The sequence below is a fragment of the Lissotriton helveticus genome, chromosome 2_2, assembly GCF_964261635.1.
Source record: "Lissotriton helveticus chromosome 2_2, aLisHel1.1, whole genome shotgun sequence".
Taxonomy (NCBI): Eukaryota; Metazoa; Chordata; class Amphibia; order Caudata; family Salamandridae; genus Lissotriton; species Lissotriton helveticus.
The window spans coordinates 507,643,639-507,667,867 of NC_136060.1; the positions used below are offsets into that span (position 1 = coordinate 507,643,639).

General features: G+C 46.1%; 1 protein-coding gene across 2 annotated transcripts in view; it reads right to left on the bottom strand.

Annotated features, from left to right (window-relative positions):
- Window positions 1-24,229, bottom strand: part of CCDC142 (coiled-coil domain containing 142) — a 187,886-nt gene that overhangs the window by 23,732 nt on the left and 139,925 nt on the right. For both annotated transcript variants that reach the window (XM_078678788.1, XM_078678787.1), the window contains one exon: window positions 5,732-5,943. In XM_078678788.1, the coding sequence (XP_078534914.1) occupies window positions 5,732-5,943 (212 nt within the window). The remainder of the gene's footprint in view (window positions 1-5,731; window positions 5,944-24,229) is intronic.

Consider the following 24,229-nt stretch of genomic DNA (forward strand, 5'->3'; position numbering starts at 1 on the left):
TCGACGGCAAGGCCGACTTTGAGGACTTGAAGTCTGAGGGGTTGCCCTTAATGCCTTTTGGTGGTTCGGTTACCGTAAGTCTTTTCTTCTCTGCGTCATCTTCCGCCTTCCTTGATGCCTGCCTCTTTTCGGCGTCATGTGTGTAGACTACGGCGTCCGACTCCTCTCCTCGGGCTGTTTCGCCCTTATTGACGTTCTCCTCATCGTCGCTGGATAGGCGGAGATCTTTGAGAGACTCTTGCATCTTCTGAGAGCTCATCATGATGTAATGTTCTAGACTCTGCTGACGTCGTACCTTAAGTGTTTTTGGTACAAACTCTGCGCAGGGCTCAGAGTCTTCACCTTTGTGGATTTTGGGCAGCAAAGGTTGCAGACTTCATGGGAGTCTCACTCTGCGAATCTGTGATTGCAGTTGAGGAAAAACTTAAAGGGAGTATTTTCCATGTCCCTTTTCTGCCTCTTTCCTCTTCATTCTCTGACTACATTGTTCTTAATGTTGGGGTCCCACATCGGGATCGAGAACGCTCCCCTTCGCCTTTCTAGATTTTCTCATGGTCTTTGGCGATTTTGCTGATTTTCTGACTCCTATTCTCTCAAAAAATTCTTCGGAGCTCCTCCGTCGTGCTTTCAGACACAAAGGCGGAAAAAAGAATCTGAAGAGGGTGGCTACGCCCCGTAACATTCAGGGTGCCATCGGATGTCAAATGGTGGCCGACAACGCCCACAAAACAAAAATTCATGAACGTTTCCGGATCCAACCAACTAGATGGCAGAATAATTCACCGCATGTGAATCCAGAAAGCAATTCGGCCAGCTATTCCTATAACATGTACACTCAAGAAACAACAGACGGGAAATCACATTCATTCACCTATACTAGTGACAACATAATCACAGAACCTGCAGAAGAAATACAGCTGATTTTTCACATCTATTACACAGACCAATATTCATGCAGACAATAGGTAAGTGTAATAATAATAATCTGTAAAAAGTAATATGTAGACCAAACAGTGAATGACCTCCATGGTGCTTCTGGAATATGAATATGTATATTCATATTCCACTCCATATCAACACTCCTACTTTTATCATTACCAATGAAAGTCCTTCTCCAAGCTGTGCAATCCCCTATTAGCACATGGGGAATGTGCTCCCACTAACGATAGCAGGACAATAAGTATAATAACATTGTTAGAAAGATAGATCTATGGAGACCGATAAACTATTTTTCATCTCAAGATGTGAACGTGTGGGTTGTTTACAAGAGAAAGGTAATGTGTTGGACTTGGCTCTTTTCACAGAAATTTTTTGCTTTTTGCTTCCCCTAATTTAGGATATCCCCCCTTTATAATGTGAATGTATAGGCCATGCGAGGTTGTAATGCCCTGTGTATTGTTAAAACCAATGTTAGGTACAGGTGCTCTACCTTCAACATGGCTGCCATAGGCCCCTGTTACTGCAGTGTGGTCTTGTTAAGGCGCATTCTAGTTGCCAGGAGCTGGCAGGGACCCCCAAACAATGGTGCCATTCCAGCCTGCCTTGCCTGCCCACAGTTAGAGTAGGGAAGCTCCTGGCACCTTCTAGAATAAGGGCGGAGCTTAGTTTTGACGCCTTAGAGGGTGGTCACCTGACCTGGGCCTATAAAAGGAAATGGAAGGGAAACTTTCCAGTCAGTTGGGGCATCACTGACCTGGGGAACCCACGCAGGAGTTTTAGGCGGGAGGGCCTAGTTAGGAACCTATGCTACTGGGAGTGACAGGATTTAGGTGCTGCCTCTTAAGCTGGGTGAGGTGTCCTAGACTAGCCCCCTGATCTGGCCCGGCGGTAGGGAACCCCAGGGGCCATCTACAGTGACCTGCAGAGGAAGCCTGCCTGCAGCCCCCCAACTCAACCCCCCCTTCAAGTAACAGGAAACAAGGAACTGATATTTACAAGGACAAAAAAACCATCAAGCGCCAAGAAAAAGAAGACCTTCAAATTACCACAGGGCTGCTGGGGAGTCAACCAGGTATTGGCTTGCGCTGTCCTGCCTACCCCCCCACCCCCCTGACTGAATTGGCGGATTTGCTGTCCTGAGGGAAGTGCCCCCTGAAGTGAATGCTAAGCGCTCCTCCTTCAAAGCGCTAGCCCTAAACTGCCAAGCCTGTCTAAAGCTGAACTGTACTGCTCTACAGCGCTCCCTTGCTGTGCCCTCAGAAGCGCTGTCCTTTGAGGATCAGCTGTGCCACAAAGCGCTACTGCTGAAACTGCCCCAGGCGCTGTTCCTGCAAGCGCCGTGATTTCCTCTCGAGCGCTCACCTGTGGTGTCGTGTGAAGCGCTGTGTTCTGCCCCCAGGCGGCCCCCGGTGTCAGGAGAGGGCCGCCTCCGTGTCGTGGTGGGCCGCACCCGGGCCGAGTGTGTGCTGTCCTCGCAGCGGCCCCCGGAGCCTTGGGGAGGCTGCCGCGGTTATTGACAGGCCAGCGCCGTCCTTAGTGCCCCCTCGGCGGCCCTCGGAACCAGGAGAGGGCCGCCGCGAATTTCTGTCAGGCCGCGCTAGGCCTGAGGCTGCGATGTCCTCGCCTCACGTGACGGGGGCGCGTTAGGCCACGCCCCCGCCGCACTGTGATTGGCCGCACGGCCGAGCCCCTGTCAAGCGAGCCTCGGATTGGCTCTGGGGCTCGGCACAAGCTATTGCTGCTCTGCTATTGGCCGCCGGGGACAAGCCCCCTTCGCTGCCGCCTCCTGGTTGATTCCCGGGCCTCTGAAGCCCTCGTAGGCCCGGGAACAGGAAGAAACACCGCCAGAGGGCTCCGTGGATCGTGGGAGCCCTCCCTTGTGCCCGCGAGCCCCGTCTACGAGCGTGGGGCCCTGTGAAGCTCCACTGTGCCCCCATTAGCCGGCCCAAGCCCCGAAGGGGCCGGAGGAGATTCCCCAGGTTGCGGAAGGCCCCCGGGAGGGCCGGAGCCGCCCCTCACGCCTGATCACGCCGCACAACCACGTAAGGGCCCCGGAGGGCCGAAGATTGGAGGTAATCCCCGGGGAGGTGGGCGGGAGGCCGGAGAAGGCCCGAGTTCGCCCCTCCCCGGGGGAAAGTTGAAATTGAGCCCCATTGAAGACTGGTGACTGGGCCTGTTGGCCACCCCTAATGTGCCTCGAGTAGCTGGGAGGCTTGGGAACAGATACTTTCCCCATTGAACTGCCTTATTGCCAGTTTTAGGCTTGGAGCCTGGTAATCGAACTGTGAATTAATGTTTGGTGAGCAAATAATCCACTTCATTGACTGTTGGTGCATGGTAGCAGTCTTATGCTGCCTTTACTGTTCATACTGGCTTATATGTTTTCATGCCTGCTTATGAGAGGATCTTTTTCCCTGTACTGAATTTCTTGCAGGGGTGGGCCTCTACAGTTCCTGACGGGGTTAAGTTCTGGACCCTAGTGATTTATCCCAGTACTGTTTCAAGGGTCTGATTTTGGTCGCAAGACTGTTGATATTTACAAGAGGAAATGCTTATGATTGCTTCCTACAGGTGAATCCATGGTTTATGAGACTACCTTCCAGCCGGCTGAATAATTTAACGTGACAGGCTGTGTATTTGGAGTTTTCTGCTGTACTGAAAGTACTTAATGACATGCTCTACCTAAGGTCAATTGAATGCTTTGGAATGTTTAAATCTTAGCCTTAGGCATGGCTTAACCTGGCTACTGAAGCCACTCACTCCTGCTAATTAAATATTTTACTCCTATCTAGGGTAGGGGTTCCCGAATGCCTACGGTGATATAGGAAATGTTTTATTCCTGCTAATAGGACGGCTAAGTGGCTGTCGTTGTAATGCATTCCTTGCAGGGGCGGGCTTCATGAAATGTTTATCCTATCCAAGGAACAGTTGCCCAGATGCCTAAAAGTGCTATGCTGCAGGGGTTGTTTATTAATGAAATATGTTACCCATGCTGGAGGCAATGTGTCAATTTACCTGCTGACATACTGGTTTATACCTACTGGAATGTTTACTGCTGAGTAGGGAAACACTATTTTCTTTCCTGACAGGGTTATGGCGATATGCTGTGGGGATTACAGAATCCCACCCTTTACTCCTGCAGGGAAATGATTATTAAGAGATGCTGCATTGATGATGAAATTGTAATGTTTAATGCTGATTGAGGAGACGTTTATTCTTGATTAAGAGACTGTGGTACCTATGCCTAGGAGGTGGTTCTTCCTATCTGTTAAATGTTTTTCCCCCTGATACAGGGAAAGAGTTAGCCTAGCCTAAGGCAGCGGCTAAGGAAATGTCCTACATTTAATGAAAATGTTTTATCCTTGAATGCACTGCTTATTCCTGCTGAAGGATACGTTTTAATCCTGCCAAGGAGTTTTAGGTACTGATCACCCTTGCTTGGTGAAAAGTTAATTGTTTTGCCTACTGAACAGGTCACTGACCTGACATGCTCATCCTTGCCTGGTGAGCTGGTCGTCCAAGCTAAGTCTTTTATGTAATGTTTACTGCAATATGCTAAATTGATTCTTGAATTGCTCCCTTTTCTCCCCTCCAATGAAATGTTTTGATGAGTAACTGATACTGTGATTTTCCACTCCTCAACCTTAATCTTATATAAAAGTTATTTGATTTTTAATCAAACACACTGGAGTGGCGTCAGTCATTGCGTGGCTTTTATTGTCTCAGGGAGTGTGTGCTGTGTAGTCACTTAACACATAAGCTTTCGTGTGCCTACCTGCTCGTGCCAGGCTACCCCCGGGGAACTGGTGACCCCAGTTCCTACATAATGTAAATGTTCTCAAACAAGGAGAATCCAAGTCACTAGAAGTAGGTATACAGAACCACGGATGTGGAAGTAAATCAGAGGTATACAATAGCAGAGTACAGCAGCAATACTGGGCATAATCTATTAAACCGAAGATATGCCAAAAACAAGGTAGACTCCCAGGGAGCAGTGAATACCTTCAGCAGCTCGTTTAGGGGCTGCAGGATGCTGGTGGCATGTTAGATCCCCACTTGTGAGAATACACAGCAGTTCAGGAGTACCCAGTGCTTTCAAGGCTTGCCTGCTGGATGGCAGGAGGGTGGAAATCCATTCCAATGTCTTGAAAGACTATTTGAGGCATGAATAGCGGATTGCAGGTTGGTAACGCATACACACTACAGTTCATGAGTGTACCATTAAAGGAGTGAGTAGTCGATTGCAGGGTAGTAACATCATACTCACTTCAGCTCATGAGTACTCTTAAAAGAGTGAATACTGGATTAAAGGTTGGTAACATGCTCACTAGAGCTCATGAGAGCACTATTAAAGTTGTGAATAGTGGATTGCAGATTGGTAACTCATACTCACTGCAACTCATCAGAGTACCATTAAAGGAGTGAATAGTGGAGTGCATGTTGGTAAGATTACACTCACTGCAGTTCCTGAGTGTACCATTAAGGCATACATAATGGATTGCAGGGTGGTAAAGTAATACACCCACTGCAGTTCTTGAGTGTACCATTAAAGACATGAATAGTAGATTGCAGATTGGTAAGGACGCACTCACTCCAATTCATTTGAGTATTTTCAAAGGCATTGGTAATGGACTGCAGGATGGTGAGGGCATTTATTCACTGCAGTTCAGGAGAGTACCATTAAAGGCAAGAATTATGAATTATAAAGGAGTGTGCTCACTGCAGTTCCTGTGTGTACTATTAAAAAAGACATGAAAAGCATATGGCAGGGTTGTAAAGGCATACTACTCACAACAGTTTCTGAAAGGGTGCCAGGCTTCTGAGGGCATGTAAGTCTTGCTGGTCGGCTGCTGCAGCAGGCATATGATGGCGTTATCTACATGCTGGAACACCCTCTGGGACAAAATTGCTTGTCGAACATCCTGAGATAGGTTGGAATCCTGCGACTGGATCACGTGCCGTACCATGTCGAAGTCCTGCTTCAGCTGTAAGGCTCCCTGAAGGCTATAAAACATACGGGCTCAGGTCAAATAAGACAGGCACACTAAAGAAAGAACCAACATATTTAGAAACATCTTTTGTGAACCATATTATGCATGTTGAGGAAAGTCTTCAAAAAAAAAAACCTATCTGGGCAGAATGAATTTGTGGACATGATCTGGACAACTAGCAGTTATTGAGGTATTTAGCTAGAACTCCCTCTATCGAACGCACTAAACATCTATCATGAAATCACAAATAGAACAACTGAAAAAGCCAATATAATTCAACAGGAACTGAACTATGAAAATGGACTCGCGGACAACTGTCTTCACATTGCATTATCGAGCTGTCGACCACTGTGACTGCCTTAATGGAACACAGAAGTTTTTTACTCAATATGATACTGTGCCGCTTTACTGTTACATTTTGTGTTTCATTATACATGGCAAATTTTATTTCTACATGGATATTTTTAAAAAAAATGTGAAAAGAAAACCATATATTCTTTCTTGTTATGGTATTCCAGAACCACCATCTTGGCTAGGCGAGATAGTCGTTTTTATAAATATCAAAGAAGGTCACCTGACAGAGAGCTAATCTGAACATTCAAGCCATCCAATGTAGCTATTAGCAATGTAGGGAGTTGGGCTTAATGTTCAACAATGTGGCAGAACGGCAGCGTACCGGAGCAATGTAGACGCCTGAAATAAACACGACTAAGACAGGATCCAGACTCTCTCTACTTTTTATCTACTATCACAAAGATTCTCTTAGAAGGTAATTCTGCTAAAAAAAATGCTGTGAGGTTCAAAATGGTATCTAAATTTAGGAATGACATTGGGGCAGATACTGGGAAGGGGGACGAGCATGGAAAATATATTTGCCTTAGTTCTCCATCATGAATATTTTTTAAACCGTGTATTTTCACGCATGTACATAATCCCAGAGCACATATTTAAATTTCAAATTAACCTTTTCATTTCTACTATGTTAAAGATTAAGGGTTCTCCAAGAAAGAAAATCATGTTTGCCACAGGTGTTTTTTCCTGCATTTATCTGATGCGTCCCCAGCCATGCACGGCTCTCCATTGTCCAGAAAATACATTGAAGCTTTCGGCAAATCTCAAGCATGACTTCAGACACCAAGTGATGAATGTGACAATGAGCCTCTTTCAGGCCAAGCAGAAGCGCTATTCGACGACACCTTAATTCATATCAGTGGCCAATAGGCAGCAGCAAAACCCATCAGTTGTCTTAAGACCAGTGAACATCCTATTTTCTCAAGAAAGAAATAATCGTGCACAACCGAAAAGACCGCAGACTAATAAGTTAACAGCTGTGGAAGGATAGCTATTTCAGGGTTCCTATACTTAATCTTGGTGCTTAAAGTATGTTTGATTCTGAGGCTATCGTGCATCTTGTATTCTCAGAATGGATTCAATCCCTGAAGATAGCAGCTCATGTGCAGATGAGCCTGCGGAAGGCGTTTGAAGAGGATGTATATAACCATCTTTGGGCAAAATGTTTTAGACCCCCCCTGGGGAAAAGGACTCTACAACTCCCAAACCTGACCATAACATGTCGGACTTTTAGGAAAGTTCTCCCATGATCCCAAGAAAGTGTGAGACAGTGCCATCTTTCTTGCATTGGTATTCTCCCAGTTTTTGCTGAATTGCTGATGTGCTTTGGCTGAGTGTGCCCTGGGCTCCAGCCAACCAGGTGCCCAGGGCCTGTGTTCCTTCCCTAAAACTGTGTTGAAACTAATACCCAATTGGCATCTCTGGCCACCTGTCAGCCCCTAGTAAATGGTATCCAGGGCACGGTGACCAGAGAAGATCCCTAAGGGCTGCAGCACTTATTGTGCCACCCTTAGGGGCCCTGTACCCTGACACGCACACACTGCCTTGGCAGGCTGAGTGTCTAAGTACAGGACTAAACAGAGAGTCGACATGGCACACATCCTTGTGTGCCATGCCCACAAGCCCACTGCCCTGGCATCCCTCAGTCACCCCTCTAGCTGGGTGCCCTATGACAGTGGTGTGGTCACAGGTGCATGAGCCCTGTGCCCCTACAGTACTCAGGGCAATTTCTGGGCACTGTAAGTGCAGTGATGCCATTAAGAGTATATGGTGCTGGGAGGTCATCATTATAAACTCCACAGTACCATGATTGCTTCACTGAAGACTGAGAATTTTGATATCAAACTTCTCAGCACATTAAACCCGCACTGATGCCAGTGTGGGATTAAATGTAAAATGCACGACAGAGGGCATCTTAGAGCTGCCCCCTGAAACCTAACCAACTCTCAGTGTCCGGACTGTGTGGCTACCGAGGCTGCCACCACCAGACATGTTTCTGGACCCCTGGGTCGAGAGCCTGCCACTCTCGGGGGCCTGAAACAATGCTCAACCTGGGACGAGGTGCCAAGCCTCCTCCCCCAGGATGGGCAGGGGAAGTTTCAAAGGCATACCGCCTTTGTGAGCTTCTCCAGGCCACTTGCTGTACTCAGCAACTGGGCCCCACCGGTTCTGACCCTCACTCTGGCGGGAAGAACGGTGGGAAACCCTAAGTGAGGAAAGGGGGTGTGCCAGCTTATGCCAACCCCACCCCTCAGGTGGTAGAGGCGAGGTGAAGCACGACCCCGGGCTCCGGCCATCTTGAAGATGGGGAGCCCTGCCCAATCACAGCTAGGCTCCTGCCCCCTCCCACAGGAGAGGAGCTGGCTAGGGGGTGTACCCACCCCAGGACAGGGACCTATTGGTCCCTGCCCTTGCCCTACCTGTAACGCCCCTAAATTCAGTATTTAGGAGCTTCCTGAACCTTCCTTCCTCAGATCCCGGTTGCAAAACCAAAAAGACCAGCCGTGCAGCTGCTAACAAAAGGATAACGCTGTCGAAATCTTGTGAATAAAGTGAAATAAATCCAAGTAGAAGCAAAAGGATTTAATGAAGTTCAGCACAGTACTGCAGCCTGTGGATCTCCCAGCAGAATAAGACCAGTATAATGCAGAGATAAACAATTCTAAATAGAACGTTAACAGAACAGCAAGTGCTCAGACCAAATGTACACAACTCTTAAAAAGGAAATATCTAAATATGGAAATATAGATTTAAGTGGGAAATGACAATGTAATATTGACAGGAAGAAAATGTAACACATTTTCCCTCTAAGGAAAACTAAGTACAATTGTTAACACATTTAGTGACTCTCCTAACATTTCATACTTTCCCATCTTGTGTAACAACACTGTTACGATTGATTTTAACAATCTTGATAGGTTTTCAAAATTTCACTTCACCTTTAGAAATATAACCAGGTTTACGAATTCTTACCCATTCACCAACAATAAACGAAGGCACTTTGACTTTCATTCGAATGTCATAATCACATTTGCTCTTATTCGGTTTGATTTCTACTTTACGAGCAACATCTTCAATTTTTACTTCAGACTTTTGAATATCCCTACTGTTCTTGAACCACCACGGACATAATTTTGAAACAGGATCCCTGCCTCTCAATAAACGAAAAGGTGACACTTCAGTAGTAGCAAGGGGTGTTATATGGTACAACCAAAGTTTTTCTCTTAATTTTTCTTTCCACTTACCTCCAAAATTACGAGCCCACAATATATCTTGCTTGAGAACTCTATTATATCTCTCAACCTGACCATTTCCTTGAGGTTCGTACAAAGCAGTGGTAATGTGTTTTATACTATAATATTTCAGGAATTCCACCATTTCATACGACTTAAACTGCACACCATTGTCAGTTATAATGACTTCAGGATAACCTTCTCGTGCAAAAATCTCTTTCAAAAATAAAATTACGCTATCAGTAGTGGGATGTGGTATCAACTTAATTTCTGGCCATTTAGAATGATAATCCACAGCCACCATAGCAAACCTACACTCTTGAGGTAGAAAATTAAACGGACCAGCAATATCAAGACCCAATTTCTGCCATGGTTGCTCTGGCCATATCACAGGAATTAACGGAGCAGGATCACATTTGCACATCTTATCACTTTCAATACAATCAGAACATTCTCTCACAAACTTGTCCACGAACCTATCTACACCAGGCCACCAAAAGTTTGATCTAATCAATCTCTTCATGGACGACATTCCCATATGACACTCTAATACCTCTCGAAGTGGTGGTCGGACCTGAAAAATCGCCGTCCCCAAGCCTGCAGCCTTTGTTCACTTTTTAACTTTCCCATTGAATAACATTCAGCGCCTGACGGCTCAAAAGAACCCACCACTTGCCCTGAGTAAGTGACGAGGAGCTCAGCTCCCACAGCCGCGTGGCCTGCTGACTTGCAGCCACCAACCAAAGGCCCCCTACCATCCATTGGATTGCATTGGGCCTACTCTCTCTGCACCCGGCTGCCCCTGTGCCGCTGAGGGTGTAACTACTGTACCTTTCCGACACAGGGAGACCCCTGAGTCTATGCCCACAACCTTAACTCTACCAGTCGAGTACTTACCAAAAAGCTGATAACTCCCTTTCCTTCCATAGGCTAACATTGACTGGGCTTTTACTTGGAATTTCTTCTAAGTGTGGTGTTTTGAAACTTTAAAATATTCATCTAAAATCCGCCGAATAACAAACTCCGAAATACTCACCTGGGATCAGGAGAGAAGCCAGTACTGTACCTTTTAGCCCAGTACTGAACCGCAAAAGTAATCCTAACCGTACTTACCAGTAACCTGAATTTTCTTCCATAGGAAACCATTGACTGTTTTTCTCTGAAATTTCTTCTAAGTGTCGATTTTGCAAACTAGAAATATTCCTTAAAAATCGTACCAACTACTAAAACATAATTACTTACCTGTCTTAGGTAGAGATCCCAGTGCTGAACGTAGGAGTCCCGTACTGGATTACAAAAGTAACGAGAACGTACTTTACCTGTGACTTGAATTTCCTCCCATAGGATAAGATTGGTGGGTTTTCACTGAAAAGTTTCGAAGTGTCAACTTCTGAAATTACCTTTATATTCTTTAAAAATCACAACTGTAACAAAAAACGCCTTTGCTTAACTGTTTACAGCTTATTTCCCGGGACGGAATCCAGGGTCAAGTCCTGTGGTTAGAAAAGTAATCCTTAAAGTAATCAACTGCATCTATGTAGAAAAACCCATTAAGCTCAATGTTAAATTGTGTTTTAAATTGTGTTGCCTATTGCAACCACTGTAGCTATTGCTCTTACAAAGTCTATTGCCTTTCTGCAAAGTAATTACCTAAAGTCACTCATATTGAGAAAAGTATATGTTGATGCCTGTTGGTTCTAAAATAAAACAACTATATCTTTTGATATAAAACCATTGGCCTAGAGTTCAGTTCTTGAGTGTGAAACCTTTTGCTGACCGAGTGTGTACAACAAATGCTTTACACTGTCCTCTGGTGCTGCCTTACTGCTCGACCAAGCTACCACTTTAGAGAGTAAGGTCAGTTCTGACTTTAACCTCTATCATACCTCTGGAGACTGGGGACTCTATACACACTGTACCTTACTTTGGTCCAGTATATATAGAGCCTCTTTCTTACAGAAAGCTATTGACAGTTCATGGTAGAGCTGTCATGATACATTTTTGACGTAGAGGTCAAATTATAAAAATGCTAGACTTGGCCATCACGGCTAATGTAGAGAGGAGCATCGGTTGTAGCGGGATGGACACAGAGGGCAATATGCTTTTGAGGTACGGTGACCACACACAAAAGATATTCTTCGGCAATGATACAATGCCTTCTGGGTGTGCTGAACTGAATTTTGATTCTGTGGTTATTGAAACAATTATCTCGAAAACTTTTTTACAGATAGCTAAGAAAGGTTTGGCCTATGGAACCATAAACTACTACAGATTTGTAATTTCAGAAGGCCATCTTCAGATATCAGATCCACCAATTGGTAAACACCATTTAGGGCGCAAACTTATGAGAGGCGTGAAGTGAGTTACGTTACCTGTAACTCTAGTTCTCTGACGTTATCTTTGATATAGTCACATGCTTAAATCATTCGCTGTCCTCCGGCATATTAAAATAGAAGTATAAAGTGTTAAAATGGCACCAGTCCTGAAACAGCATTTTCGATTTTGTAGCGCATCTACCTTATTTGAAAAAAAAAACTTCAGCCAATGAAGAGTTAGCTTAAGCTCTCCTACTCCCCTAGAGGACACCATAGCTCTGAGCTGCCGAGCAACCTGAGAGAACACGGGGACGTGAACACAACCCCCTGGATACTCAGCACCCAATAGTTGCCACTAGCACCTGGAGTCCTTCATGCCCACAAGTAAGTGTACTAACTGGGATCCAGAACACGCATTGGGTGTGCTGACGGTGATCAATAATATTCATAAACACCAGACTGCCTGATAACAGGACTGAGATAGAACACAATAGGATTGCACAAGCTGAGGTAGGGGGCGGACGCCAAAGACTGTGGGATAAACGTGGGCTGTGTGCGACAGACGGACTAATTGCACTTGCGGAGCTCAGAAGGTGCTGAAGTTACATGTACTATATTGTCATGGCGGTCAAAATAAACAAAAGCCAGTCCAAGCTGAATTTTGAACAGCGTAAATCCATGAGAACAGCTCAAGAACAAGACACCAATGCAGCGGGACCGGATCTAGGGGACGACATAAGGCAACAGAGCTTAACCACTATTGACAGTAATATTGATTCCCACACTTATCGTATGTCAGAATTGATTGATAAAAACTCTGAGAGACGTGACATGGTTGAAAGTCGTGTCTCAGAAGAAGAAGATATACAAGTTGAAGTATCGGGCGAATAAGAAAATGGAGAAACTAGTGACGATGCTGCAGAGTAAGGCGAAAGATTTGGAGTCCCGCTCACGAAGAACTAATCTGCGTGTAGTGGACCTGGAGGGGGCTACAGTTACAAGGAACTTGGAGACCTTCATCGAGAAACTACTAATAACTCTTCTGGGACCCAATAGGAAGTGGCCATATAGGGGGTGTAGTGAACCCAAGGGTAAGTAGCCCATTGGGTTACTACCCTTCACTCCCCTTAACACCCCTAAATTCAGTATTTCGGTAACTCAGGACACCAGGAACTCAGATCCACCTGACCAAAGAAGCAGAAGGACAAAGAAGATACGCAAAATGCTAAAACCGCGACTAACTGTGGACTTGGCGCCAAACACTGCCTACTCCTGTTTCAACAATTGCAAAGACCCGACTCGTCCAGCAACTGTGCATTCTTCAAAGGTCTCAGAGGGCTGCCAGCACTTCGCTAACCCATCAAAATCTTCCTTGAAGTGGAGGAGCCACTTCCCTTCAGCCTGCAGGCACCAACCACAATATCTGATTCACCAGTCTGCTGATCAACGGGCCCACCAACGCAGCAGCCACCCAGGAGGAGGTCACCGTGCTTTAGTAGGTCAGATCCATCTCCCCATCAAGTTTAGAGATGCCGGGGCCCCTAGGAGCATAATGTCAAAGGAAATAAATAACTTTCAAAGTGGATGCTCACCTTATTGAAACAGATGACGCAGAACTGCTTTTCTACTGCTGCTTCGTTGTAAGTTGTCAAAACCAGACAGTAATGCTGCGTGAAAGTATGTGCACTCTTCCATGTAGCGGCACGGCAATCTTGTCTAATTGCACTCCAGCAAAAAGAGCAGCAGAAGAGGAAACTGCTCTTGTAGAAACTGCTTTGGCCTTGATCGTAAGCGGTTTACACCCCTTATTATGATAGAGCTGAATAGTATCAGCGATCCATCGTGCAATAGTTCTCTTTGTGACAGCAGAACCAGGTCTTTGATGCCCATAAGAGACCAGCAGTTGATCCGTTCTGCGTAGCTGCTTAGTCGATTGCAAAAAGAACTTAAGGCATCGACATCCAAGGAGTGGAGAGGTTTCTCCACTGAAGAAGGATGTGGGAAAAAGGTGCGCAGGACAACAAGTTCATTAAGGGGAAACTGAGATGGAACCTTCGGGATGAACTTAGGATTTGTAGTCTTCTGTAAAACATAAATAGGGTTCTTTTATGCTGAAGGCTTGAACTTAACTTACTCTTTTTGCAGAATTAAGTGCAGGAAGAAATGCCACATTTCAGGTAAGAAACTTGAGCAAAATTTTGTGAATTGGTTCAAACGGTGGTTTCATTAGTTGAGACAGGACTACATTGAGGCGCCATTCCGACGGAGGAGGCAGAATGGGAGGAGAAGTCCTAAATAATCCTTTCATGTACTGTTTGATGATGCGAGAGGAACAAAGGGAAGAAGCGTCGGAAGTGCGTCTGTATCGGGAGAGGGCTGCGATGTGGACTCTCACTGACGCATAAGCCAGACACGATTTTTCCAGAGATAGGAGATAAGGTAAGATTTGCTCTGGAGATGAGAGAAGACGATGAATGTTGTTCCGAAGGCACCAAGAACAAAAACATTTCCATTTTAGTCTGTACTTTTAGAAGTTGACTCAGCTCTAGCCCTGAACAATATAGCTCTATACTACTGGGGAATGACAAAATCCTTGAACTCATTGAATTCCGGTGCCAAGCATGGAACTGAAGAGAAGCTGGGTGCGGTTGCAATGCTGGCGGGGCCAATGTGGAGCAATGAGGATGAGCTGGCACAGTTCCCTTTTCATTTTCATTAGAACCCTGGAGATGAGAAAAGCATACGCAAAGATTCATGACCATCAAAAATACATTCCCCTATGACCCTCTCAGAGGTTCCCTGCTGGCGAAGAACCGGCATTTCTGGTTTCCTCGAAATGCAAATAGGTCCTAGTTGGGTGTTCCCCATTTCTGGAAGATGGAGTCGAGAATAAGGTGATCGAGCTCCCACTCTTGATTTGTTTGACTTAATCTGCTTAAGGTGTCCGCTAGGTTGTTCTTTACTCCTGGGAGATGTTCTGCCTTGATGGTTATGTGAAGCATTAGTGCCCATTACCAGATCCTTTGAGCTTCCAAAGGTGGGACTGGAGATTTCGTTCCTCCCTGCTTGTTGAGAGAACGCATGCAGGTGGTATTGTTTGTACGAATGAGGACTGTGGATGTTAGTTTCCTTGGGAGAAACAACTGGAGGGCTAGGAAAATTGCTCTTAGTTCCTGGAAATGGATATGCATTTTTGATAGAGATAGACTCCATTTGCTGCTTATTTGAAGGTACTGAAGGTGCGCCCCCCAGCCTTCCAAGGACGCATCTGTGGTAAGAGCGAACTCTGGAAGAGGAGAGCGGAATGTCAGCCCCACAGAGAGATTGTTGGCGGACTGCGGACTGCCACCAAGGAAGTGCGTTTCTCATGACCAGGGTTATCCGAATGATATCCTCAAATGATCCTGTTATTTGAAGCCATTGCTCTTGAAAAGGTCTCATCCTTAGACATGTGTCCATCAGGATGGAAGAGGACATTATGCCTTGAAAGGATTTGAGGAGATGGACAGAAGCTAACTCTCTTTTTCAGAGATTGTGAGCCAGAGATAGTACGGTGTTCTGTCCTTCTCTGGATAAGAATGCCTTGCTTTGGAGGGTATCCAATGTTGCTCTGAGAAACGTTACCCGCTGTGAAAGTGTGAGATCAGATTTTTTTATAATTCACTGTGAGCCCTAGAGAGAAGAACAGCTGTAGGCAGAAGGAGATGGCCTCCGAAGCTTGATGAACAGAAGTAGCCTTCACTAGCCAGTCGTCGAGATATGGGAAGATCTGCAGGCCTCTTAATCGTAGGTATGCTGCCATGAGAGCAAGACACTTGGTAAAAACCCAAGGAGCTGAGTGGAGGCCGAAGGGAAGCACTTTGAATTGATAGTGAGCTGCTGCCACAGTGAAAAGGAGACACTTTCGATGCTTGGGATGAATAGGGATATGGAAATATGCATCCTGCAAATCGAGGCTGGCCAGAAAATCCAAATAGTTCAGAAGCTGTAATGTCTCCTGGAGAGTTACCATGCAAAATAATATTTTCTTCAGGTATTTGTTGAGCTTTCTGAGTTCTAGAATGGGACGCCACTCTCCCGATTTCTTCTTTACAAGGAAAAAACCGGAGTAAAAGCCCCTTCCTCTCCGAGAGCGTGGCTCACATTCTATTGCTCCTTTCTGGAGCATGATCAAAGCTCCTTCTTTAGCATTTCAAGATGGGATGGATTGATTTTTGATGTGGTGTTGTGACAAACTCTAGGGTATGGCCATATTTTATTAAATCCAGGGCCCAACCAGTCTGTGGTACTTTTCTACCATTGATCTAGATAACGGGTAAGATGAGTTTTCTTGGTTGACAATAATAGCGGGAAAAGCAGCAGGCGGCGATACCTCGTTTACTGACAGTATCCTTGGATTGACCTTGCTGTTTCTACCTGGGCTGTCTGGAGTAAGCAGCCGGCAGTGGTGCACGATATGTTTGCTGCTGCTTGTAGGAAGGGCGAAATTGGTATTTCTGGTAACCGCCACAAAATGAATAGGCTCGTCTACCACTTTCTTCACGAAAGGGGGTCTTCCTGTATTTGAGCGTGCCCAAACTTGAACTGTTTCGGTGTCCGCCTTAATGGTTTGTAAGCCGTCATCAATATGTTTGCCAAAAAGCACATCTCCATTCAAAAGGCATGTCCAGTACATTTCTTTGCACCTTAGGGCGGAATGTTGTTGCCTTCACCCACCCCAGATGCCTAAGGACAGCAGCTCCAGCGAGCTGACGAAAATCTAGAGAAGCCACATCCATAGAAGCATCTATAATCTCTGATGCAGATCTTTCTCCCTCAAGCAGAATCTTTCTTGCTTCTAGTTATTTGTCCTCTGGAAGGAGGTCCATGTACGGAGCGATATTAGACCACATTTGACAGTTGTATCTTGCTAATATCCCTAAAGCGTTAGCCGCGCATACAGCAGTGCCTGAGGTGGTGGTAAACCTCTTGCCAATATTATCAAGGCGCCTTCCTTCCTTGTCAGGTGGTGCAGTGATCGGCGCTGAAGGGTTTCTTCATCTTCGTTGGGCAGCCTGTGAGATAACAGAATCTGCCTTAGGATGCCCTGCAAGACGAGCTTTATATTTCTTGTAAATCCTGGGCAAGACTGGAATAACCGTGCCCGGTGTTTTCAATACTTTCACACCTTCCTCCCAGATGTGATCTATAATTGGTATTGCTCTCACAGCCTTTCTAGATAGATCTTTGAAATCATCCAGAAAACAGTCAGACTCCTTGACTGTCACATTGGGGAGAGGAGTTGGCCTAACGGCTAGGGCGGTCGACCTCGAATCTGGGGAACTGGGTTTGAGTCTCTGTAATGACGCTGAATATCCTGTGATTCTGGGCAAATCACGTAATCTCCCCGTGCCTAAAACAAAAATAAATAATTAATGTGTCCTCATGTAATGCAACTACTGCTATGTAAAGCACTCGGATACCTGATTCGGATCAAGTTCGCGCTATATAAAACTCGTCAAAGTAATAAAAATAAATAAAAAAATAAAAAAACTCGACAATTGAAAGCAAGAAGCTGCCCTTTCCATTCACGCGTGGAAGCCGCCAATGTCCTCTGCCCGGGAGAATCTGCAGTTTGAAGAGATAGAGAAGCAGGTGTTGAAATAACATAGTCCTCTCATTCAATACCGGTTTGCCTTTCACTTTGATGTTCACACTCCTCAATTTCTCCACCATCAGAGGTATCATGTTGTTGTGATGGCAAAACAGTATCAGTCACAGGGGACGTCGTAGGAGAGGGCTCAGACCTATGTGGAGGAAATGCCAGTGGTGGAGGTGTAGGAGGTGGCGGTGGCGGCAGCGGCAGCAGAGAAGCACTTGATGAAGGAAAACAAGTGCAGTAGTCATGTAGCATGTCTCGTAGTTCTTGAACCAAAGCCATAAGAAGGTGGTCCATGGGCTCACCAACAGGCTCCATGTATTGTATTTTTGCATTGGAGGGTGAAACTCGTTGATAGTAACTTTCACAGTTATCCTCATCACTGTTTGATATTTGAGGTGAAGCTGAGAGGGACTGTGTGCAGGACCAAACATTCCATCATCATCAGGTTCATCCCAAAATGTTGAAGGTGGCAAAGGCAAAACCACTGAAGGATTCTGGAAGAAATGCCTCATCTACGGTGCCTTCGATGAATATACAGGCGTTAGTGGCAACATCAACGGTCACTTATAGCAAGTTGTGGGATACAGCGTGGTCAGCTTCGTCCATGGCAGCGGTGTCTGTGTCATCCACGAGGACACAATAGAAGCAGACGTAGAAATCATTGTCACTATCATCGACGATGTCGGAGTGGTCGTCATCGATGCGGTCGTAGATGACAAAGAGGTGGTCGTTGACTAAACCAATGTCGTCGTCGACGATATCGACATGGAAGTTGTCGTCGTCCGAGTCTTCATCGATGCTGGAGCCTTCGTCATGCAGGAAGCTTCAGCGGCGGGGCCTCAGTCGTGGACGATGCTGTTTTCGGCGGTGAGATTTTCAACGGCGGGGCAGAAGAAATGTGCTCAGATGGTGATTTTTGCGTCAACGGGGACCCAGAAGATAGTGAAGTCGACAATATAAGCTTCTTAGAGACAGTAATCTTCAAGGATGGTCTGAAGATTGTTTTTCCTGTTTATATGTCAGATGGCTTTCTTCCTCAGTAGGAAATGAATGCTTTCCTTTTTGTGAGGTGCCTGCACTTTCATGACAATAATTTTTTGAAGCGTTTTTCCTTGATACTTCAGGAGATTCATAGGATCTTTCTCTCCTTTTAGATGTTTCCTGAGAGGCCTGTGAGGTAGAGCTCTCTTCATCCTCAGAGACATCAGATTTTTCAGACTCTGAAGCCAAATCAACAACCTACCCTCTCCATCTTTAAGGGTTTTGGTTGAGAAGGTCCTACAAATCTTGCAGTCCTTTACCTTATGCTGGGTGTTGAGACAGTAGATACAGTTCTTATGGGGCTCTTCAGCACTGCAGCATTTTCTTAACGCATGTTCCACATGACCTGAAGACAACTTTCTTTGAGGAATCTAGCATTTTGACTAGATATCTTGTAAATTGAAGAAGAAACTGAGCAGAGCTCAGGAAGTCTCCATTTTCACGCCACGTGAGTTAGAAGATCTGAGGAACCTAGCATCTCTTGGGAGTGTCCTACAGGGTGCTGTCGACCTGATTGGATGCTACTTAAGTTTGGTCCTTTTTACAAAAGAAAATGGATAGGCTATTGCAGAGATTGCTCGTTGCATTGTAGCCTATGATAGTATTAAGGACTGCTTTTATAAGTATACTGTGAGACTCCCACTACGACGACGGGGATGATTCAAATATGTGAAACACAAACACCAAGACCAAATTCCCCAACTGTATGACAGAAGTCGCGAACAGGATGAAGGATAACTACCCGAGCTCAACACGGACAAGACAGAGGTACTGATTTTCAGCAACAAAAGCTCCCCATAGAAAGTACCCTATTGGTGTTCAGAACTTACACCTACTCTTACCCCCCCACTGACCACGCTAGGAACCTAGGCATCATTCTGGAGAATGTGCTAACCATGACGCCTGAGGTCAAATGCGTCTCCTGCTCCTGCTTCTTCATCCGCTGCATGCTTCATAAGATATTCACATGGCTCTCCCAAAGCTCGAAATGCACCATTAACCCAGGCCCTCATCTCCAGCCGACAGAACTAGGGAAAAGTTCTCGACGCAGGGATCGCAGTTCACCTCCTCCGAAGAGTACAGACTTTACAGAACATTGCAGCCAGACTCGTCCTGGATCTCCCTAAATGAGCCCACATCTCCCCCTATCTGAGGGAACTCCATTGGCTCCCTGTACAGAAACGTGTCCGTTCAAGCTTGCATACAGGCCTACACATCTGCGGACCCACCTACTTGAAACACCGCCTGAACTTCTATCAGCCCACCAGACACTTCTGCTCTGCATCCCTTTCTATAACCCTCACTCCAGCACACAACATAGCAGATGCACATATCGCTCAGTCGCCTACCTACCAGCAAAGACATGGAACGAGCGAGCCTTTGATCTACAGACCTCTCCATCTCATCTAGAGTTCTGAAAGTCCCTGAAGATCTGGCTATTCGGCTAATCAACTGCACCCTGCCAGCGCCTGGATACCACATGGGTGACAAGCAGTGCTCTATAAATCTACGGATTGATTGATTCCCTGTAGGGAAAAGGACCACCTCAACAATTCACAGTTATCTCCTCTGATCTGCATAAGCCACCTGAAGACCTGTGGTCGGTTAGAACTTGGAACAGAGTCCCAAACAAGCAGGCCCAGGCTTCTTCAGGGACCAGACCACAGCAACACTTCCCTCTCAATGGTACTCCAATGCTTCTCTCTGGGAGGAGTTGTCTACTAATAAAGGCATCTGTTTTTCCTGGCCCTCATCATTTACCTGTGACAATACCGCCCCATTCCCATGTTCTGAAGCATCTGGATGGACAATGACCTCTGTGCTGTAGGCAGGTGAATGTACTTCCTTCATGGTGTCAAGCAGACCAAACTACTTTCTTTGGCCTTTTCTTAGGGTTGTGTTTGGTCAGGGGTGTCACAATGGTGCTATACCCCTATACATATCTCCTGTAATAACACCCAGTCAGGCCCACAAAGGCTCTGAACTGGGTTTAAAACTTGGAGAGGCTGTACATGCTCTTCACCTATAGGGTGGCTTATGTACACGGCAGGCCCTTGCCCAGTTTGGCACTTGCTTGCCTTAGTATTTAGGCCTGCTTGTTACAGGGCCTGAACCACTTGCTTCAGCTTCTTTGGTGGAGATAAATACAGCAATATAATACAGACCTGCCGCACTGAAAGCTTCCAAACCAGACAGATCCCCGTTCTGTCGGCTTTAAGATGCGCCTGGTGCATTTCCCAAGCTAAAGGACACCACTTAAAAGTAAAAGTGGCCCTCTGTGTGGAAAAGCATACCTCTCCTTGCTCCCTGAGTGAGGGCTATCTGTCAATAACCTGAACTCAAATCAAAGGTGCTTAGGTACTTAGCAACCCCTCACTTGTCAATGAGCTCATTAGCTCTCAGGATGGGGTGGGCATCAGTCATGGTGACTACATCAAGTCCTTTGCAGTCCACTCAGACTCATCTCTGGCTTCCCACCTTTTGGGTTGGGTTGGGGTTGGTTACCAGCACCACTGGGCTGGTCCAAGACTATTGGAGGACTCAATCCCAGCCCACCCTGCCAAATCTAGCATTTTTGCAACCTCATTTTTTATTCAAGACTTTACCTGGTAAGCCAACTGGTAGATTTTATTCTTGACAGGTAAACTATCACCTGTGTCCAGATCATGAGTACAACACTGGGTCTTACCTGGTGCTTGAGAAAACAGTCCAGCAAGCTGTTCCTGCAACTGGTGACAGCCCCTCTGCTGCTGTTCAGTTAGGGTGGAGAAGAAGACAACTCCATCCAGTGAGCTATCTTTGCACACTCGTGAAAGAGAGCTCCACTTGTGCCAGGACAGAAGTGACTCCAAAGATTGGTTGACTAGCCTCCTTTTAAGCTTCGGGAGCACCAAAAGCTAAGGAACCCTGCACTTCCTGAGAGCCCAGCTGCCTAGGAACGGCTGCCTGCCACTGGACATTGACGTGCCTGCTGGGTGACCAAGTCCTGACTTGATCGAGTTGCCGCCCAGCCTGGGGGACTTCTAGCCGAAGTCGGTGTGAATGCTAGTACCCAGAAAGAAATCAATGGCTTACCCATAAGCAACTGCTAGACTTGATTTAACCGGGAGACCAGTTGACCAGTGGTGACTGGACTGTACTGGGCTCCCAGAGTGCGTCACAGGAAATTGAGTATTGAGGCGGAATACGACCCACAAACGCCAGGAAAACTCACTGCATCTTGCCTGTGTCTTAATCATCTCTGCATTCTCAGCAGCCGGCATCTCCAGCATCAGGACCACTTCTTGGCTGGACCATGTTAAAGGAGCGAAAGACACTAACAATGCTAGGATTGCTGGAACTGAAAGATAACTGCCTACCCGGACTTGAGTGGTCTGTCCTAACAAAGACAAGTAGCTGTTCTAGCCAGTTGGCTTTAATTGCAAAAACTCTTACAACAGTTTATTGCATCTTCACAAAAAGAGTCAATTTACCTTTGAAAAATCATATAACCAGATTCGCTTAACCCGTTCCGTGCCGACAGGAGCACTACCTGGCTGGTGCTGCGAACGACCGTTGGCCGTCGCAGCCCCGCCCGTTCCTTCGAACGTTCCGCACTGGCGCGGAACGTTCGAAGCAACTAAGGTGTTAACGGATTTTTGCCATTTTGCAGTCTATTTTGAGATAAAAGATACTCTTGTATCTCTTGTTTTGGTACTTCTAAATCCTTTACACTTATTCCTTTGAATAAACCCGACTGCTCTGGGCCGGTGCTACCCGGGGCTGAGCACAGGTTTATCAAAAAACATAACCAAACTTGATCGAGCCTGTGACATTATTACATGGTGAGATCTCACAACAACAGTACATAATAATACATTTTTCTACAAATAATATTTTGCTCTCTGATGATCTACATATGTACTACTTATGCAGTGCTGATGAGAAAATAAATATAGCCCAATAACATGCTATTGATAACTTTCATTCACAAATGTATTCTACAGAGTAAGGGTCAGAATCCATGTTATTACTACAATACAGCATTTTGACAACAGAAGAGACTTAACTGTTGCACAGAAATTAATTTGCCATGATGTGACCAAGAAAACAACTCGGCTAATAATCAATCAATCAATCAGGGATTTATAGAGCGCACTACTCACCCGTGAGGGTCTCAAGGCGCTGGGGGAGGGGATATGAGGGGGCAGCGCTGGATCATTCGAAGAGCCAGGTCTTGAGGTCCTTCCTGAACGTGTGCAGGGTAGGGGAGTGTTTGCTGTTCACAGGAAGCTTGTTCCAGGTCTTGGCTGAGATGTAGGAGAAGGCTCTCCCGCCTGTCCTGTTTCTGTGGATGCGGGGGACCTCTGCCAGGGCGAGGTCGGCGGAGCGGAGATCGCTCTTGGGTACATGGAAGAATACTCTCTCGTTGAGGTATTTGGGCCCGATGTTGTTTAGCGGATTTGTAGGCGTAGGTGAGGAGTTTGAAGGTGACCCTCTTCTCGACCGAGAGCCAGTTGAGGTGTTGTAAGTGCTGGGTGATGTGGTCTGGTCGTGGGATGCCGAGGAAGAGTCTGTCTGCGCTCTCTGTACGGTCTGGAGTTTGTGGAGTAGAGATTTGTTGATTCCGGCATAGAGGGTGTTCCTGTAGCCCAGCCAGCTGGTGAGGAGTGTGTGGGTGACGGTCTTTCAGGATTCGAGGGAGGGGGAAGGGGGATCCATTTGAAGGTCTTGCGGAGTATGCAGAGGGTGTTGAAGTATGTGGAGGCTATGGCGTTGATCTGTCGGTTCATGGTGAGGGAGCAGTAGAGTATGATACCAAAGTTGCGGGTGTGGTCCATGGAAGTGGGGATGGGGGTACTCCAAGGGCTGGGGGCCACCAGGTTTTGTCCCACGCAGAAGGGGTGGATCAGAGGATGAGGACTTCAGTTTATTCCAAATTGAGCTTCAGACAGCTGCTGCTCATCCAGGCTGCGACGTTCTTCATTCCTTCCTAGAAGATGTGTTTGGTGATGTTGGGTTCCTTTGAGAGGGAGAGGATGAGCTGGGTGTCGTAGGAGTAGGATACTATGCTGAGTCCCTGTTTTCTGCCGATGATTGTGAGGGGGGCCATGTAGATGTTGAAGAGTGTGGAGCTGAGGGAGGATCGTTGGGGTACTCAGCATCTGATCTCTATGGTTTCGGAGAGGATTGGCGGGAGTCTGATTCTTTGAGTTTGGCCAGCGAGGAAGGAGCGGATCCAGTCTAGGGCAGTTCCCTGTGTGCCGGGTCGTGGAGTCGGGTGGCTAGTGTGTGGTGGGAGACGGTGTTGAAGACTGCTGAGAGGTCTAGTAGAATGAGGGCTGCGGTGTGGCCTTGGTCGAGGAGTGTGCGGATGACGTCTGAGGTGGCTAGGAGGGCGGTCTTGGATGCCTGATAAATGTGAATGTCTCTCAATGGATGGATGTAATCCCTTGTGCACTACTTTGAGAAAAAACCTTTATTTATAAATACTACACATGACACTGTAACACAGCATAAATCACATATGCAGATGTAGTGTTCTATATGCTGTTTACAACCATTTCATAAGTGCCGGTTATTCCCCACACTCAACAACGGTAATAAGTAGAAAACATATCTGCATACATATTATATATACATTACAAATATAAATTGATACTATATATATATATATATATATATATATATATATATACACACACACACACACACACACACACACACACACACACACAC